Genomic DNA, 20,595 nt, shown 5'->3' with positions numbered 1-20,595 from the left:
GCAGAGAATGCATCAAAGGATGTTTTTAGCAACCTACAGAGATACATTAACCTATAATCTACAGAACAGGACAGCTAAGTGCAACTCGGACTCATAACGGTATCACAGCTGCATCTTTTTGTTTCTAGCATATTTTTTCTCGAGTGAGTCAAGCATTTCACATAAGAAGTCTTCATTTTACTCAGCTGTACCAAGATTGGCTGCTGAAGGTGTTGAGGGCTGCTGCTTTGTACTGAATGAGTCTCTGGGGAACTGATGAGTTGGCTCCCTTGACTTGTGAGAAGCACCTCGCCCTTCCTACAGGAGAACACAACCATGAATTTGGCGCAAACAAAGGAAAAAGGATGTAATCTATGTAAACACATGAGAGTTCATTAGACTTGTACCTCATTCCAGAGCTTTGCAATAGCTGAAAAAACAGTAGATTGAATAATGAGTAATAGGAAACTGGTGTGTTTTCACATTTCATGAGTGGTGACTCAACATGACTTAGCAAAAGCAGTGAAGAGCATATCAGCAAAGGGCATGATAACCCTAAATTCACAGTAATTTCCACACTGATCTTGTTGAACGTTTATTGTTTCTCAGAACTGATTCAATCACAGAGTTTGACAGAGGCGACAGAAAATGAGCACTTCCTGGACGTAAACATCTTACTTTGCCTTATATATGTCTCATCTCTTGGACGACAGACACAGAACAAGGTGAGAAGGGCCAAAGTTGCAAGGACACCCACTGGAATGAAAATAGCTGCCAGGTAACGGTTGGCATGACCTATAGGAGAAATAAAAGGATGATTAGTGCTGTGCCTGAAATCTCTCTTTTGCAGTGTAACACATAAAAGCGTTAGCAGCTTTGTACATAAAAATCTAGAGAGAGTTTTTCATTCTATATTTAACAGAAGCAAAATGTTGCTTTTGATTGCTTATCTTTCTCCCAGCTGAGAGTTCAGTCCAGTTCTTTCCATAGATGATTAATTAGATTAACACTGTTGGCTGCATGAACATGACACTTATGTGCAGTGTCAAAAAGCTGTATTTAATTTCCTAAAACATACTCTTTCAATATTTAAAACTCATTTTATAAAATCCAGCCAGGATTATCGGGATTTTCCCTGTTTTCTTTTTGAAACCTGGGCTCCTCGACCGTGGAGTTCAGGATCAAAGTGCTTTGTCTGTACCCATAAGTAGATTCAGTGTGCAGCAGGGAAGTCATCCATCCTCACATGCACATTTTCAAAATGGACGATAGACAAGAAAAATAATAATAAATTCCCGATTAGCACTTTTGCCTCACGACAAAAGGTTCTGGGTTTGAATCCACCGTCTGGCCGGGGCCTTTCTGTGTAGAGTTTGCTCCGTGTCTTTGTGGGTTGACTCCGGCTTCCTCCCACAGTCCAAAAAACATGCACACACTGAGGGTGGCTATAGGTGTGAATCTGAGTGTGAATGCTTTTTTTTTGTCCCTCTCTGCATTAGCCTTGCAACAAATTGGCAACCTGTGCTTGGTGTACACCGCCTCACATGCTACGGTAGTTGGCATGGTCTACAGCGATTGCTGGATGGATAAATGTAGAATAACAAAGCTGCTTGTTCATCTGAGTGACGGCTGCTGGAACAAAGCTGCTTTTAAGCACTGTTGTTCTGTACTTTGGGACCAGAGGCCTTTATCTACATGGAAACTGAAAGTCAAAATACAAAAAGTGCATGTCGTCAAAACAAAAAATAAAACCTGTCAATCGCTATACAGTAACTGTCTTGTAGCCAACAGGGATCCTGGGTTCATTTGTGGCTAACGAATCAGAGTGAGTTTTTGTTCTTCACAGATAAATATCCAAACCATGACAGTAACCAAGAGGACAAAACAGACTCAGTAAATCCCATCCATCCATTTATTTCTGGTTATCTGATTCAGGGTGGGGGTGAACCCAGCTGTCACAGGGTAAGAGACCACGTACACCCTGGACAGGTTGACAGTGTCTTGCAAGGCTAACACAGAGAGAGGACAACCACTCACACTCACATTCACACCTACAATGAATTTAGAAAAGACCCACACAGGCAGGGGGTGGACATGCAAACTCCACACACAAAGTTCAGTTTGGGGTCAGCAGATGTCCCAAGATATTTATAAAACTGAACGCATTCAATATGACCACTTGTGCATTAGAGCATTTTATAAAATTAGTGATCATCTTTTGTCTTAACCCTTTAGCGTTCTGCTCAACCAATTGGTACACATTTTCGGGCCCTATATCTAACTTTCACTGAAATTGACCTACCTTGTTGAGTCTTTTCTACCAATTGGTTTACATCTGTAATGCCAAAAAAATCCACCAGAAGACACTGTGAATGGAAACTGTTGGCTCTTCTTATACCTCTCCCAACCAGAAGGTCAGAAACAAAAAAACATCCACCATATTTTGAGTGTTTTTGATTCAACTAAGATATAATTTTTTGATATATGATAGTGTTAGAGGACTTACTAAACAGATGTAGGTCACTTGACAGCATTAAAAACGTGAAATTAAATGTTTAATTTTTTTTTTTTTAAAGTGGTCAACCAAACAGTTAGCATTCGCACCCTTTATGGTGCTAACATAACATAACCTAAATGTTATTAAAATTGATTATTTGCCATAGAATCAGACCACTAGATCCATTTTGTTTATTCATTGCTATTGATAAATCACAGTAAGTGTTAGCACAGCAAGAATATGGTGAAATAATTTCCTCAGTAAATCATTTTTGTAACTTTCTGAGTTAATATTAGTAAAATTGTAAAAATCAAGAATAACACTTGGAAATCACACATATCACAACTGATTACCTTTTAACCAAATTAGAGTAGCTGGTAAATTAATATTACTAAGTTGTCAAAATTATAATTTCATGTTGAACAATTGGGCTACTATATGGACGCTAAACAATTATATGGCTAAAAATCACATGGTCCTGTGGCATGATACTCGTGATACCATCCACCTTCAACCACAGTGTGTTTGAGGTCATGGTTTCATAAGAAGCCAACAGGGCTGGCACTCTCCACCAGTATATTGCCAACAAACCAGATGAGTGGGGCTTTAAATTGTTCTGCCAAGCAAGTTCATCTGGCATCATCCACAACTTGCTGCTGTATCAAAGGGGCTCTACATTCTTCAATGCTCCCCTCAGTGAAAAGGAGCAGAAGCTCCCTCTAAGGACCAGGGTTGTAAAAAAAAAAAAACACTATGCAAACCCATAAAAGAGCCTCAGCTCTTCACGAGTTTCACCTTGGTCCAGAACTTGCACACCTCCTTGGGTGTCAGGTGCATTGGTACTGTATGACCGGTGGAGCTCCCCTGATGGCAGACAAAGACCTGATGAAGAAGGGCCATGGAGCCTGTTATTACAGGTCTGATGAAGGTCTGATTGCAATAAAATGGTTTGACAAGAAATGTGTCAACCTTCTAAACAATGCCTGTGGGTTCATGGCTCTTTCATCGGTGGAGCAAAGAGTCCAATGCAAAGATCACCATTCCATGCCCATCACTCATCCCTGTATATAATTAGCATATGGGAGGAATTAAGCTTTCTGATAATAATAATAATAATAATAATAATAATAATAATAATAATAATAATAATAATAATAATAATGGATTGGATTTATATAGCGCTTTTCGAGACCCTCAAAGCACTTTACAATTCCACTATTCATTCACTCTCACATTCACTCACTGATGGAGGCAGCTACAGTTGTAGCCACAGCTGCCCTGGGGCAGACTGACAGAAGCGAGGCTGCCATATCGCACCATTGGCCCCTCTGGTCAACACCAGCAGGGGGTAGGTGTCTTGCCCAAGGACACAACGACCAAGACTGTCCAAGCTGGGGCTCGAACCGGCAACCTTCTGATTACAAGACGAACTGCCAACTCTTGAGGCACGATCGCCCTGATATGCTATTACACCTGTATAAGACAAGTTATAAGTTACAAGTTATGGTGATGGCATAGTCCACTGTTCGGATACATTCTTGACTTGAATACCTGGTCTACAAGAGGGACTGTGCCCTACTGGACCAGAAACCGATGGCTCTCAAAAGGTTTCCACCTGGCTGTGTCTGAACCAAGTTAACAAGCCAGCATCTAGAGTTGGACAACCATGATTCAGCTCTTCCAGACCACAGAATCAATGCTACACCCAACGACCGAAACCACAAGCAGATGTGCTTGATTTGCACTGTTTTTATTTTTTAAAAACAAAAATGATTTTGCACACTAGTATTCAATCAGAAGTGGCCTGAATGTGAGTATTTTGTGCTGTAGTACATTACTCCCATTTGCAGATTAAAAAACTATGTATTTTGTTGTTTGATATAATACTTTCCTTTGATGGAATGAAAACAGCAATGTTCACTGGCATGCTACTAGAAATAAACTGTATCCAATGCCCTGGATAGTTTTGTTATTAATTTAATCATAATTTGGCCCTTTATTTGATTTTTTTCAACTGTATTATCTAATGTACTTGTATTTGCATGACATTTCATGCTTTTACCAAGTGACATCTCAACCATTTGGTGGAGATCAATATTTTAAAAACTACAGGGTCTATTGAAAAAAAAATGATTGTGGTTATTGCTCACCAAAATCAATAAGAAATGCAAACAAAAACAATTTCCATTGCTTTTTTCTTGGTGTGGACCTCAAAGGGTTAATTCAGTGGAGCACTGGGTAGTCCCGTTATCCTGTAGCTTACTCACAATAAGTTAATTTGCATACTTTGAGACAATCCTGTTTTCTTACCCGCTCTGACACTTTTGTGTATGGTATAACAATAATATTGAAGAGAGTGCGAATCCCCGTAGGATGGCAGTCAAGGAGCAGATCTGATCTCCACAGTGGGGATAAGGTTCATTTACCCAAATTCAAAAAGTCAAGAATTCACCCTACAATATATTTTTAAATCAAATTGTTCTAAACGCCTCCTGATTAAAATATGAAACTGACTTATGTTGAAGAGTAAAGAAAAACTAGCAAACTTTAATAGAGCATGAGACACTTTTTGAGCTGTTGAGAATTAGGTTCAGCAAGTTTACTCTGGCATTTCCAGGCCCGAGATTAACCCAACTTAAAGTGCCAAAAACTGCAGTTCGAATTGTTCATAACTGGCAATAGACAACTTAGACACCATTTCTGCCCCCACCCTCGTCTGGACCACTTCCCATTTTAAAACAGCCCATTGTTTTGTTTTCAGAGCTGATTTCCGGAGCTCTCCAGTAAGTGAATGTTGTTCGCTCCTGTGTTTCCGTCTAACCTTCACTTTCTATCAATCTCCCTCGGACCTTTTGCCCTTTATCAGACAATAGGACACAGTTATCTCTTCCCTGTTAGAGTAACACCTATTGTTTCAAAGATATGCTGCTAGTAGCTACCAGAGAAAACAAGAGTGCTATCATCCTTCTGTTTGGTTGTACGAGTAAGCTTTCCCAGGAGAGTTTGTATCCAGTGATGCACAGAACTGCATAAAAAAGCCTTATAGACAACTGACAGTACACCAGTAGTGTTATTATTCTATTGCTGCCACATTCTGCAATAAAAATTTATTTTATAAATGTACAACTAATGAAACAGACTTGTCTGTTGCCTCTTTGTTTCAGACCCTGTGTTGGTAATGTGAGTTTCTCCAAAGCGTCCTTGGACTTGGGGAAAGTTCCTGCAGTGCAAATGTGGCTTTTACAGTTTCAGTCACTAGTGGTTTGGTGAGGCTGCACTTTGGTAGAGTCAGGCTTTAGCTAAATGCTAAAATACTCATGACACTGCAGCTCTTATTATGGTATCGGTTCAGTAGATATTTGATGATAAAGGTATTTTGACTAAGTAGCAGTTTCACCTGATGATCACACTAGAGCGTTGGTTCTCAAACTGTGGGGTAGTCCCTGCTGACAAGCCACAGTGACACTGCAGCTGGAACATGGACAACCAGGTGAAAATATTTTTAAATAAACGTCAATGTGGGGGTCTGAGTCATCCATGTTTTAAGCACTGAAGTTGAAGGAAACTGGGCTTGTTTTTAGGTTTATGAAGGACTTTGACCTCTATACGTCTGAATAAACCTCTCAGATGAGAGCTGAAACATCTACAAGAACCTTAAAAGAAGTTTAGCTGCCTACTGTAATTCATTATTATCAGGATGTCCAAAAAACTCACTGAAAAGCCTTCAGCTAATCCAAAATGCTGCAGCGAGAGTCCTGACATGGACTAGAAAGAGAGCATATTTCTCCTGTTTTGGCTTCCCTTCATTGGCTTCCTGTTAGATCCAGAATTGAATTCAAAATCCTGCTCCTCACATACAAGGTCTTAAATAATCAGGCCCCATCTTATCTTAATGACCTTGTAGTACCATATCACCCTATTAGAGCACTTCGCTCTCGCTCTGCAGGCCTACTTGTAGTTCCTAGAGTATTTAAAAGTAGAATGGGAGGGAGAGCCTTCAGTTTTCAGGCCCCTCTTCTGTGGAACCAGCTTCCAGTTTGGATTCAGGAGACAGACACTATCTCTACTTTCAAGATTAGGCTTAAAACTTTCCTTTTTGCTAAAGCATATAGTTAGGGCTGGACCAGGTGACCCTGAATCCTCCCTTAGTTATGCTGCAATAGGCTGCCGGGGGATTCCCATGATGCATTGAGTTTTTCCTTTCCAGTCACCTTTCTCACTCACTATGTATTAACAGACCTCTCTGCATTGAATCATATCTGTTATTAACCTCTGTCTCTCTTTCACAGCATGTCTTTATCCTGTCTTCCTTCTCTCACCCCAACCGGTCGCAGCAGATGGCCGCTCCTCCCTGAGCCTGGTTCTGCCGGAGGTTTCTTCCTGTTAAAAGGGAGTTTTTCCTTCCCACTGTTGCCAAAGTGCTTGCTCATAGGGGGTCATATGATTGTTGGGTTTTTCTCTGTATCTATGAAGCGCCTTGACGCGACTTATGTTGTGATTTGGCGCTATATAAATAAAATTGAATTGAAATTGAATTGAATTGAATTCAGCTCAACAATCAAAGACCATAAAACAAGTTTATTTACTACACATTTTACTAAACTTCACCTTTTTATTCTTAACGCTTAATTACGGTTCATTCTGTATGGCATGAACTTTTTCCAACATGTGAACTAAGCACATTAGAAAAAGCTGGAGAACCAATGTGATAATGAAAAATACAGTTTATCTCAAGGGCACCGTGAACATCCTCGCTGAATTATGTAGGACCTAATAGGTCCTGCAAAGGGCACTGGTGGCATTTTGGTACTCAACAAAGTCCTCGGAGGAGCATGAATTAAAATAATGTGGTGGACCAGCTCTAACTGACATAACCTCCCATAACTTTTCAGTTTCCGCTCAAATGAAAACAGTAAATACTCTCCAAACACTCCCTTTCATCCACATACACAGTCATAAAGTCTCACCTGCCGTGGGATTCGGCTCTTTCGTTGGGTGACACCTGTGTGAAGGAATAAAATGTTAAGTATTTCAAATATGTGACCCCCCCCCCCTCCCCTCCCCATGTGATGAGGGTAGTCTACAATACTTGTATCAAAATCTGTGACAGCTTCATGTAACACAGAGATTCAGTGAAGTATTCAGTATTTACTGTATCAAAGGAAATTTGAGGCTTACCCTGGAGATTGGCAGGGTTTGGGAGAAGTGCTGGTATGTCCGGAGGAAACTGAGAAAGGCGTGCGTTTATCTCTGACTGAGATCTCTGTAGCTGCTGCTTCTAGAGAATAAACCATCACAGGATTGGTTTCAGACTTCAGAGGAAGAAAAAACCTCAAACACAGTCTCACAGACCTGCCTGAGTTACTTTACAATGTGGATAAGTACATTTTTCCACTTCATATTAAACAAGGGTAAAAGGCGACCCCTGGGCTGTCCTGCTGGCACAGGGGTGAAGGCGCTGGTCATGAACTGTATTGTCCTAGGTTGGATTTGTTGCATACAGTTCCAGTTTTTCTCTCTCCCTATTTCCTGTCATTGTTTTACCTTTATCATTAAGAACGTGAAATCCCCCCACCAACACCACCACACCACACACAGACAGACACAGACAGACACACACACACACACACACACACACACACACACACACACACACACACACACTGACAAACAAAAACTGTTCCTCAGAACTTGATAACCTGGGTGCACTGGGAAAACAAATTCATTTTAGTTTAACCCCGTTTGTTTATTACTTGTAGGGGAGTCGCCCCCTGCTGGCTGTTACAAAGAATCCACATTTAAGCCACTTCTACACTGGCTTCATTTTTCAGATCCATCCTCTTTTACACAGTTAGTTTGATATTTTGTTGGACAGTGAAACAGTTTTTGCAGTTTTGCATCTGCACACCACAACAGTGGATTTTAAATCAAACATGACGTGACTGAAGGGCAGCCTTTCAGGTTTTTTTCCCACAGGGGTTTTAAAAAAATACAGACATTTTCAGTCCCACTGTTCAGAGTTTCAAAATTAACTGAACAAACTAAAGAACTAACATTAAATATAAGAACTGTTTTTAATACTTGGATGAAAAATGACTAAGTCTAGAAGTCATGGACATCACCAAATCCTGTGTTTCCTCCTTTAAGATGCTCGGGTAAGCCTTTACTGCAGCCTCCTTCAGCTCCTGCTTGTTTGTGGGTTTGCTGCATTCAGTTTTGTGTTTAATAAGTGAAAAGCAGGTTCTTCTAGGCTGACATCAGGTGACTGACCTGACAATTAAGTGAAACTGCGCTGTGCAGTGAAGTCCAATCAGTTTTGCAGCATTTGACTGAATCTGAGCAGACAGTATAGCACTGTATACTTCATCACATGATTAATAAATACCAGCCCTAGCTTGACCGGCAAACATAGACGCTCATGCCAAACACTGAACCCATCGTGTTTGACAGATCATGTCATATGCTTCAGATCATGAGCTGCTTTTCTTTTTTCAAGATTCTAGTACGGATTCATTTTGGTTTCATTGGTCCAAAGATTTTTTTCACAGCTGTGCAAAGTCTAATTTGACTTTCTTGTTCTTGAGGTAAGGCGTGTCTCGATTGTAGCCGCTGATAATGACATGCCCGCCTTCTTAAGCGTGTTCTTGACTTGGTTAGATGTTTTGAAGGGCTTTTCTTAATCAGGGAAATAATACATCATGTACTTCAGTTGTGTTCTGTGGTCTTTCAGGCATTTTGGTGTTGGTGGTGAACTGGACTGGATATCATGTTTGTTTTCATTTGTCATGAAATAACGACGAAGCAGACTTAGCCTGTCAATTGTTCTGTTACTTGGATAACAGGCTGTAAACTCTAAACACACACACATACACACACACACACACACACACACACACAATTTTTGAAACCTCTTTGAAGTAAAACTGAAATTCTACAATTTTGATTTAAAATGTGCTGCATCTTTGACCATCAAATTTACTCTGTACAGTGTGCAGTGTGACACCGTGCTCTGCAGTGGTGGGTGTGCCAGAAATACTACTTGGTCAGCAGTGACATGTTTAAGAATATGTCACTATTTATTTTTAATAACTCGCTTGCATTTTGTCGGGGCCAAACACAGCCCTGCTGTTTGGCACTCTGCAAGAATGATCAAGTATTATACAGCTAGTTAGGGTTTTGGGTTGTTTGGTTTTTTTAGAAGACAAGGCTATGGAAGCAATTTGAATAAATCAAGAAGCAGGCAAAACTATGATCTACCAATCTGTGCAGAGCGTTGGAGTGCTGCAGATTAGAATGATTATTTTCTGCTGGTTCTTCATAAAATATACTTAGAACATAGAAAAGTGTCCTTTGTGACACTTTCATGTCAGCTTGATGGCATTGCATTTTTTAGAGAGCATAAAGATTTCCAGGAATATTTTCAAACCTGTTCATATTAGACAAGTTTTGCATATTCATGGCAACTTGAGAGGAACCTGTTCTCAGAATGATCTGATAATAACGGGAGCCAGAGCTAAGTTTACATATCCTGTCAGCTATTTTTTTTCTTTTGTTTTTTAATGGCTGCGGTAAAGTTGTTTGCTTTGACACTGGTCATTTTCTCAGCTTTAGAAGTTGTTTTGTTTGCCATAAGGCCCACTGTTGGTTTGAGCTTATCTGACATGAGAATTGAAAGTGTTCTTCTCGGTACTTACTGGTTGGGGTTGGGTCTGGCATCTTCTCACAAGACAAGCAGTTCTTTTTGTCATGGGCCCACCTGATGCATCTAAAACCATCCTCGCAGTCACATTTCATATCAGACGTACTGGTGCAGTTCTGAACCACTTTAAGATGAAACTCTGAGAAAGAGTGAAATAGAGATTATTTTAGAGACTATTCATCTCAGTAAATGTGGAGTTACTATGGTTTATCAGCTCTTTATAGAAAACCAGAGATCACGGGTATAGCACGATCCTGATGAAATCATTAAAGGTAGAAATGACTCATAGTTTCTTTACTAGGGTTGCAGTCTCCAAAGCAGCGATGGCATTCCTCTTCATAGTTCAAGTCAGTTGTGTAACTTCCAGCAGGACAGTGTTCACATGTTGTACAATCACTCTGATACATACCTGTAAGAACAGAAAGAAACCAATGCAAACAACTTGACGACAAGCAGTGTGAGCAGACAGCCTGCACACTCAGAATGCATATTAATGAAGGATGTGGTCATACTGCACAAGCTCAGTCTGCGTCATTTTTCATCAATGCAGAAAAAAAAACAATGCATAGACAGAAAAAAACATACTTCACACCACTGTACAAAATAGAGATTCATTTTTAATAATAATTCTGAGTAAGTTTAAACTGACAAGCAGACAGCAGAATTTTAAAAATATTAATAGAAGCTCACATCAAGTTATCACACATTTCCTACCTGCAGGACAATAGTTACAGTCTCTCCCATCAATGTTGTAGGTGTTCTTTGGCTGTCAACACAGATAGATATTAATCACTAAAATGAAAAAGTCCTCATTAACTCATCATCCATGCCACATTCACTCATGTCAACTATTTGTCTTATTTGATAAAAGTGTATGCAGTAATTAAGGCGAATGGGTTACAAAGTCTTACTGTGGGAAAGCTGAGCACCAACTGTGTGGATAACATCAGGAGGGCCACAGAGTATTGCACCAATCCCATTCTGTGGACAGATGTAAAGCTGCCAATCGTCTACAAACACCACTGCGAAAAGGACAAGGATCAAAATCTATAAAAGCTAACGCAACTACCAAGTTAGTATCACAAATAAAGACTATTACAATAAAACGATAATTGTAAAAGAAAGAAAGAAAGAAAAAAAGAAAGAAAGAAAGAAAGAAAGAAAGAAAGAAAGAAAACAATTATTTTTACCTTCAGTATGATGTGCCTTTTGTTCTACTTCTGTTGTTTTGCTAACTTCCTCAAGATGTGCCTCACTCTTTCTACTCTCTCTCTCTCTCTGTGTGTGTGTGTGTGTCGTTTTACTCACGCTACTGATTCTGTGTCATTGTTTCCTTACCTGGTTATATCTTCCTGTCTTCCTGTTTCCCCCACACTCTGTTCTCTAGCAGGCAGCTAAAACTGACTAACATTTACACGTCAAAGCCTTAAAGCCTAATCATTTTCCATATAAACTGCGACACCTCATGAGGAATAAATAGCCAGAGTAACTATTCTAACTCTTTATTTGAAAAAACAGATGAGCAGATCGTTTGTTTGAAAGTGACGCTTTACCTTTCATTTTAGATTTGAATGCCTCCTTCTTTTTTTATCATATTTAAGCACATTTTATTTCTTTTATTCTGTTTAAACTCAGCTTTAGACCAGGTAATGGATGAGTTTGCTAACTATTGATATGTTGACACTTACCTTTTTCAAGTGGGTTCTTGTAGTCTTTAAGTAGTTTAGTTGAACGTAACAGGACTTCTTTCAAAACCCAGTTACCTTCATGTCCTGTCCCCACTTAATTTGTATGAGAAAGAGCATCTGACATAAAATCTTAGCCAATTCAAACCTGCGAAAATATCAAGAGTAAGGACGTGCAGAGTGTTGGTGTGACAGAGAAGGAAGAAGTTAAGAACAGAGCAAGTTTGAGACGGATGCTATGCTGTGGTGACCCCTAAAGGGACAAGCAAAAAGAAGAGGAAAAAGAAAAAGAAGCACATTTAAGTTTAATACTAAGGTGGACAGAAAATGCTTTTCTTTCTCACTTTCATTCCCCTCAGTTGGAGTTTTGTTTTCCTCTATGCTGTCTTTAAATGTTTGGACATGAGGAATAAGTTGGATCGTTCAATTTCTATCAACTGCTTTCTATAAACTATTGTTAGTATCTCTGGCTCTCGTCCACAGCGTGCCTTTTGTCCTGTCTTCCTCCTCCCACAACAACTGGGCGTGGCAGATGGCCCCGCCCCTCCCTAAACCTGGTTCTGCCGGAGGTTTCTTCCTGTTAAAAGGGAGTTTTTCCTTCCCACTGTTGCCAAAGTGCTTGCTTTGCTTTGGTCATATGATTGTTGGGTTTTTCTCTGTATGCATTATTGTAGGGTCTACCTTACAATATAAAGCACCTTGAGGCGACTGCTGTTGTGATTTGGCACTGTGGGGAATGCTATAAAGCCCATTTATTGTCACTCTGACTGGTCATCCTTACCCATTGCACCTGTACAAAGGAGTGTAGATTTGGAGTGCACTGCAAAGGCGGTTTGGAATTCCATGTCAGCAGGATACCAGTCTATGTTGGAAGATCTGAAGTTTTCCACAGGAATGTACTACCCTACCTATGTCAAAACATGGGAATACCCAGATGGGCAACGCGTGGTTACTACACACTTGGCTGGTGGCCAAGTAACATATTGACATATGAAACACAGCATTTCTGCAATGACTCTTTTTAGCCCAAAGTGATTTATCTTGATGTACCTAAACACTTTTGTCCTTGTTGTTCATCAATCAATTTTTTTTTAAAAGGGTTCTAAAGCTTTTCCAACTTAATTCTTGGAGGAATTCAGCAAGCAAAACAGTTCAACACATATCAACTCAAAGTCTTTATCAGGGTTTTTTTTGCTTGTTTTTTTGTCCTTACGACATCATTTCCACTGGATATCCAAATACAGCAAATGTCTCACTTTGTCTTAATCAGTGTCTTTTTTTAGTTTCTTTCCAGGTTGTAACTGGAGAATCTTGATTTATCTCTAGATTTGAAAGAAAAGTATATATTCAAGACTATATTTCATTTACATACGCAATATCAAAGCCATCATACAGTCATTTCACCAAAGCATTTGCATTTCAGTTGTCGATCTTCCTGAAGTGAAAATTTTAAATAGACTTTTCTAAGCACACACTCATAAAGAAAGAGTACTACTGGAAAAATATCTGACTCAATTTTACTGGTGGTCTCCATCAAAAAACAGCTCATTCCATTTGTCATTTTAGGCAACTGCTTTAGACTGTTAGTGAGTTTCATTCTTCTCCTGTGCATCTGAACTAGTAAAAGTCTTCTTAAATTGCTTAGTTATGCTAGAGGCCCCCCCCCCCCAAAAAAAAAAAAAAAAAATAGGACAGATGCACTGAAAAGGTTTAAGATAAAAGATGTGTTTTCTAAAAACTGATAAATATGGTTACAAATCGATACAAATACTATATAGAGATATTTCCAACTAGTGACATCACATAGGCATAATGGGAATGATATACGGGGATTCTAAATATAACGTTACTTTGGACCTCTGACCTCTTCTCCAAAAGTGAAATGAGGTCAAACTGTGATAAAATGCCTTTAACCTTCAAAACCTTTTTTTTGTATTGCCAACATTTAGTAAACTATGGTCCTGGTATACGGGAATTCCGAATATCGCATTATAGTTTGCGTCAAAATATCATGTCACATTTGACCTCTAACCTCACATGTACATTCCACATCTGCCTTTATTTCAAGTTGACCCCAAAATGCATTATATCTTGAAGGAGAGCATGAGCTGCCTAGTTCCACAGCAACATATATTAGTGTAATATTAAATGACAAGCCAAATTATGCATGTCCAATTGCCTACAGGCAGAATGAATATATAGAAAATACAATACTGTTCCCTTTACAGGCCTTTTTACTTTTATTATTAACACTGTGCCACTTTCTACGCACATTCACATTAATGTTTATATTTTATGCTGTTGGGATTATCTGTAGATTCTGATCGTAGCTCTTTGATGGTTGAGCTTCATTTTGTTGTGTTTTGTATATATTTCTGCTGACACCACACAGTTTTTCTTTTTCTGCTAATGTTTCTATTCTTATTGCAATGAGTCCCTCGAGATTAATAAAGTTTTTGCCTTGTATAATAATAGAGGTGTGATGGAGGTGGTGTCCACATGACAGCTGTCTGCTGTATGTCTTCCTGTGTAGAAACATGCATGAGTTTAAAGGTGCTCAAAAATGAGGTATGTGATGTGTTCACCGGTAACACTTTTTTCATAAGGAAAGGAAATCTAGATAGAACAAATGTAATAGTCCATTTGGAGTAGGTCAGCATATTTTGTTTTATAGGTTATACTGCTGATTGTTTCTTATGGTACAGTTTTGCTTTGCGCTTCTTTTCCATGTGCAAAACGTAGGTTCAATTCTATACCTTGGTGAAATAGCTTCAGCATCTATATTTAGTTTTTTAAGCGATTTCCTGTTGATTCACAATCTACTTTAAATTTAAAACAGAAAAAAGAAAAAAACGTACTTCCTTCGTTTTCATCACCTTCTCGGAGGTCCTCAAAACTACAAACCTCAAACACTCCAGTGTTCGTGGTATTTCAGATGTGTTTCATGTGAAATGTTCTAGGTGACACTACTGGTGCCCCAACCTTTCTAAAATTTTCTACAGTATGGAGAAATCCATTTTCTATATTTCTCACTGATAAGCTGACATATATGTATATATTCTCTGAACAGCACCGCTGTACAGAAGGTGGTATGATGTTAGTCTGACACATAATATTTGGAGTTTTCTGCTTTTCTTTTATCTTTTGCTTAGTAAATTAATTAGTTATGAGTTAAGATTGCTTTGTATGTAATTAATTTATTTCAAATACAGAGAGGAGGTGAACTATAAATGCAGATGCAAGGCAGTAAAAAAAGGTTTGTGTATAATGAATGAGTCACGCAATGCTTTCCTGTAAGCACATTTAGTCAGTTGAGGGTCTTCAACTTTAGTCATTTGTATCAGCCGTATAAAGAAGTTATAAATGAAAATACATGGGAAAAAAAGATAAAATTATATAAAAATATGTTTTTAAAGTTAATAACTTTAATAAATCTTCATTAAAAATGCATACACCTGTTGTACACTGTAATGTTCTATTACCCATTTAAGAAATGTTTCTTTATTTAAATAAATTATAAATTACATATTTAATGTAACTACCAGTGTTACCAAAGAAAAGTGGATAGATGAACAAATAAAGAATAATGTCAAGCCAGTGTGTGCGCGCCTGTCTCTGCTCTGCGTGATGAGTCTCCATCTGAACATCCGGGCCTCTCTTCATCGAGCACATCTCCATGTACTACTTGTTCAGGGGTGGATTCATGTCCCTTTAGCTGTGGCCACTTCCAGCTAGAGTCAGTAAACACAATTAGATTTGTTCCAAATTAAACAAATTCGTGGAACAAATACCTGCTTAACACATTATTCCACTAGCGTTCATTTATTAAGTCCTGCCCCCTGCACTCCAAAAGTGAAATTGGGTAGTCATCACATTTACAAGAGTCTGACTTGTAATTTGAACAGAAATTATTTTATGTTTCTGTGGTGAATGTAATTAAAACATATGCAATCTCCATTAAATTCAACAACTTAACACTCGTTAAACGTATTCTTGTTGAGATGAAGCGATAAGTGCTAGCAAGAGTGGTTAGTTGCCTGGACTCGCGATATCACAAGATCACACGGGATTTTAAACAACAGGCAAATCACTGCGGTTATGAAACCAACTAGTATTTATTGTGGTTTAACCTGTCAGAGATATAAAACATAATGAAAATTCTGTATGAAGCTTTGCAATCATAGTATTCCTATTTTTTAAGCATGGAGTGTATGATGATGTAGTTGTTAGCACTGTTGCCTAACAACAGGAAAGTCCTGAGTTTGAATCCACCGACCGGCACCTTTCTGCGTGGAGTTTGCACAATTTTGTTGGCTTTGGCTTCCGTTAGGTCAGACCTTCCCAAAGTGTGGGGCGGGGCGGGCCCCACAAAATGCTTGGACAAACAAAATGCTTGGAAACCGCTAGCACGGGGCGCCCACAAACACAAAGCAGGAAATGAAGCATCGCTGAATATGTTTCCAAACCAACTTCATTCTAAGCCAAAGACTAGAAAATATGGTGAAGGATATCTTCCCTTTGGTTTCACCTGCACAAGTGCCGAGGTAGGTCTCCCCTGCAGAATTGGTTTTCCCTTCATGGGAGCAGCGCTGGGCTCTCATGTTAATCAGGACAAACAGTATCCCACAGTTGTTTATGTTTTTAAACCCATTTTGCACAGAGAGGCATTTTTTGAAAAATGTATTGATAGCAATGTTGAATATTATTACACATGAAAAAAAAATAAAAACTACACATAAAATAATCACACCCTGACGCCTCTGCCTTTCTAAATGGAGGGACAGTAACTGCGTGTGTATATGTAAGATGTGTAAAACCTGAAGATAGTCAGATTAACAGTATTTTGTCTCTATCTGCCATTCTGCAATTAATCTCATGTAAAAAATAACGTGTGCACAGCGTGACGTGAAAAAGGCACATACCTTTGACATTGCGTGACCAACTCTGTATTCCTCGTCCACACATAAAGGCAAAAAAGGAGTTTAAAAAATCTCCGTTTTCGGTGATTCGAAACGCCGTTTACGTGTGGACGAAACAGCTGCGTTTTCAAAAATACCCGTGTAGGTGCGACGCAGCGTAAGAGTTAGTAGTTTATTTTATTACTACCTGTAATTTATTGCAGATTACTTGTATTTGCTTAATTGTTTACTAAATGTTTGAGGTGTGAAATAAACGGCAGTGGAGCAAAATATGGGTGTGTGAGCAGAGTGAAGCTGACCCCCCACCCACTTGAAACGTAAAGGCAAATAGGCGGAGCGGTTAGTGCTACGTTTGTGCAGATTTGTGCAGGTAAAATTAGCGTTTGTGCTGCTACGGTTTCCGAGATATTAAACTTTATTTTATAGGTCATTCAAAGGTCACCATCCCCCCAGACTGCTCCAAAACGGGCCAAAATGGTCTACTTTTTTAGTGCTACGTTTGTGCTGATTTGTGCAGGTAAAATTAGCGTTTGTGCTGCTTCTGTTTTAAAGATATTAATGAAAATGTAAAGGTCAACCAGCCCCCCCACATTACCCAAATCCAACAAAAGTGGTATCAAACGTTTGTGCTACGTTTGTGCTGGTTTGTGCTGCAGAAATTTTTGTTTGTGCCGTTATTATTTTAAAGATATTAACAAAAATTTCTAGAGGTCAACCAGCCCCCCCATATTAATGGAATCAAACAAAATGGATGTCAAACGTTTGTGCTGGTTTGTGCTGCAAAAATGTTTGTTTGTGCTGCTAACATTTTAAAATGTTTAATAAAATAACGTCTTGATGCGTGCTTAATCATCCAGGTAAGTAAATCCCAAAAGGTTGATTCTGTTCATCTGGACATTTTCAGTTGGAGAAACGTTTCGTCACTCATCCAAGTGGCTTCTTCAGTCTCAGCTGACTGTAGGTTTCCCCAACCATATAAACAGTACATTTGCATAGTGAAGGAAACTAGCGCCACTGAATGAACAATGTGCCGGGGGGTTAATTCCATGATTGTTAGTATGCAAATTCTTATGACCATTGATCAATGACAACTAATCAAAGCCTATTGATCAATGGCCATGAGTACCATTCACAGAAAGTGGGGAATGGCTACAATCACAGCATTGTAGGATGGCGAAAGATGTACCCTTGGGCCCCCCTTCTCGATCCAGAGATGGTCAGCATCCTGACAGCCCGATGGACGAAGCTGTCTCTCAGTCTGCTGGTTCTGCCCCGGAGGCTCTTCAGTATCCTTCCTGATGGCAGCAAACTGAAGACGCTGTTGAAGGGATGAGTGGAGTCACCTGTAATGGAGACGACCTTCCAGATGAGGCAGGTGCAGTAGATCTCCTGGGGAGGGAGGCAAGAGAGGTCCCCACAATGCTCTCGGCTGCTCTCACTACCCGTTGTCATTTTTTCCTGCAGAACCTAATGCAGGAGTCATACCACACCAGTGATGCAGCTGGTGAGGATACTCTCAACTGTGCCTCTGTAAAAGGTGCTCATAATGGGGGTTGAATCTCTTGTGCTTCTCAGTTTGCAGAGGAAGTAGAGTCACTGTTGGTCTTCTCCACATTCAGGGACAGGTTGTTGTTGCTGTACCACTCTGGCAGATGGTTAACTTCACCCCTGTAGTAGATCTCGTCGTGGGTCAGCAGAGTGAAGAGAAGGGAGCTCAACACACATCCTTGGGTAGCCCCCGTATTCCGTGTTCTTGGGCTGGAGGTGTTGCTGTTGACCCGTACTGTCTGCTGTCTTCCTGTCAAGAAATCTAGCAGCCCGTTATACAGCAAGGTGCTGATCCCCAGCAGATCCAGTTTGTGAATGAGTTGCTGGGGAATGATGGTGTTGAATGCTGAACTGAAGTCTATGAACAGCACTCTGACATATGAGTCTCTAGTGTTCAGATGTGTGAGGGCTGAGTGAGGGGCAGTTGAAATTCCATCATCGGTTGAGCGTTTTGACCGGTATGCGAACTGAAATGGATCCAGGTTGGGGGAAAGCGATAATTTGATTTGATGCATGACTAACCGTTCAAAGCACTTAACTTAATAATGATGGAGGTGAGTTTGACAGGACGGTAGTCCTTAAAGCAGGAGATAGATGACTTCTTGGGTTCAGTAATGATGGTGGAGGGATCTCCACACACTGTCTGGGGATTGTGTCACCACGGTCTGTAGAGTGGGCTTGTAGTCTGTGATGGTTTGTATTCCTTGCCACTGCCTCCAAGTATCTCTGCTGTCGCTGAAGCTTTGCTGTAGCTGATGCCACGTGACAGGTTTGCCCTTGCTGTTCTTAGACTCACCTAATTCCCGGCTCTGAAGGCTTGCATTTTTCAACTTTAGGAGCATTTAAACCTGACCTGTGAGCCATGGTTTCTGATTGGCCCAGACAGTGATAGTCCTGGTCTCTGTGACATCATCGATGCATTTTGGGATGTAGGCAGTGACAGTTTCTGTATATTCCTGAAAGTCTGTGGTGTTGTCGTGTGTGGCGGCCTGTGGTGGAAAAGCAGTGCCTCTGAGGACCCTTCTGGCCACACCTGTACCTGCTTACGAACTGGTTTGGTGACTTTGACCAGGGGCCTGTGGGAACCCATGGCACACCTAGATTTCTGCCTGTACTGACCCTTATGCAAAATAGGTGGAATTAAGACAGTTCCAAAAGCAAACACAACTGATCAGTGCTGAGAGTGGTCCTGTTGCTGAGGTTGGGATGATCCTGTAATCTCTTATGAACGACCTCCAACGCTTCTATGACTGGGATGCAAGTGAAGACAGATGTAACATCTCTCTCTCACTGTACATGTACTGTTTATAAAATTAGGGAAACATAACCTGCACAAACAAAATAATTTGCAGGACAAATGTTTGACATCAATTTTGTTCGATTTGAAGAAGGTAGGGGGGGCAACTTCACTCACGGGTGTTTATAAGGTTGGGGAAACCTACAGTCAGCTGAGACTGAAGAAGTCACTTGGATGAGTGACGAAACGTTTCTCCAACTGAAAATGTCCAGATGAACAGAATCAACCTTTTGGGATTTACTTACCTGGATGATTAAGCACGCATCAAGACGTTATTTTATTAAACATTTTAAAATGTTAGCAGCACAAACAAACATTTTTGCAGCACAAACCAGCACAAACGTTTGACATCCATTTTGTTTGATTCCATTAATATGGGGGGGCTGGTTGACCTCTAGAAATTTTTGTTAATATCTTTAAAATAATAACGGCACAAACAAAAATTTCTGCAGCACAAACGTAGCACAAACGTTTGATACCACTTTTGTTGGATTTGGGTAATGTGGGGGGGCTGGTTGACCTTTTGACCTTTACATTTTCATTAATATCTTTAAAACAGAAGCAGCACAAACGAAAATTTTAGCAGCACAAACCAGCACAAACGTAGCACAGTTGATTGACACCCATTTTGTTTGATTTAATTAATGTGGGGGGGCTGGTTGACCTCTGATGACCTCTAGAAATTGTTATTAATATCTTTAAAATGATAGCAGCACAAACGAAAATCTTTGCAGCACAAACCAGCACAAACGTAGCACAAACGTTTGATACCACTTTTGTTGGATTTGGGTAATGTGGGGGGGCTGGTTGACCTTTACATTTTCATTAATATCTTTAAAACAGAAGCAGCACAAACGCTAATTTTACCTGCACAAATCAGCACAAACGTAGCACTAAAAAAGTAGACCATTTTGGCCCGTTTTGGAGCAGTCTGGGGGGATGGTGACCTTTGAATGACCTATAAAATAAAG

General features: G+C 39.9%; 1 protein-coding gene across 1 annotated transcript in view; it reads right to left on the bottom strand.

The window, feature by feature from the left end:
* The window catches only part of LOC146698807 (uncharacterized), a 29,415-nt gene that overhangs the window by 3,024 nt on the left and 5,796 nt on the right, over nt 1-20,595 (bottom strand). Inside the window, exons 4-10 of the mRNA XM_085471627.1 lie at nt 10,474-10,584; nt 10,171-10,314; nt 7,655-7,754; nt 7,444-7,478; nt 658-774; nt 387-409; nt 192-297 (exon numbers count right to left, since the gene is read on the bottom strand). Of these exons, the coding sequence (XP_085327753.1) occupies nt 192-297; nt 387-409; nt 658-774; nt 7,444-7,478; nt 7,655-7,754; nt 10,171-10,314; nt 10,474-10,584 (636 nt within the window). The remainder of the gene's footprint in view (nt 1-191; nt 298-386; nt 410-657; nt 775-7,443; nt 7,479-7,654; nt 7,755-10,170; nt 10,315-10,473; nt 10,585-20,595) is intronic.

Source organism: Copadichromis virginalis, linkage group LG11 (genome assembly GCF_057382275.1).
Source record: "Copadichromis virginalis isolate Kocher_CV1m ecotype Utaka linkage group LG11, C_Virginalis_male_GT1.1, whole genome shotgun sequence".
Taxonomy (NCBI): domain Eukaryota; kingdom Metazoa; phylum Chordata; class Actinopteri; order Cichliformes; family Cichlidae; genus Copadichromis; species Copadichromis virginalis.
This window is presented reverse-complemented; position numbering and strand designations above follow the sequence as displayed.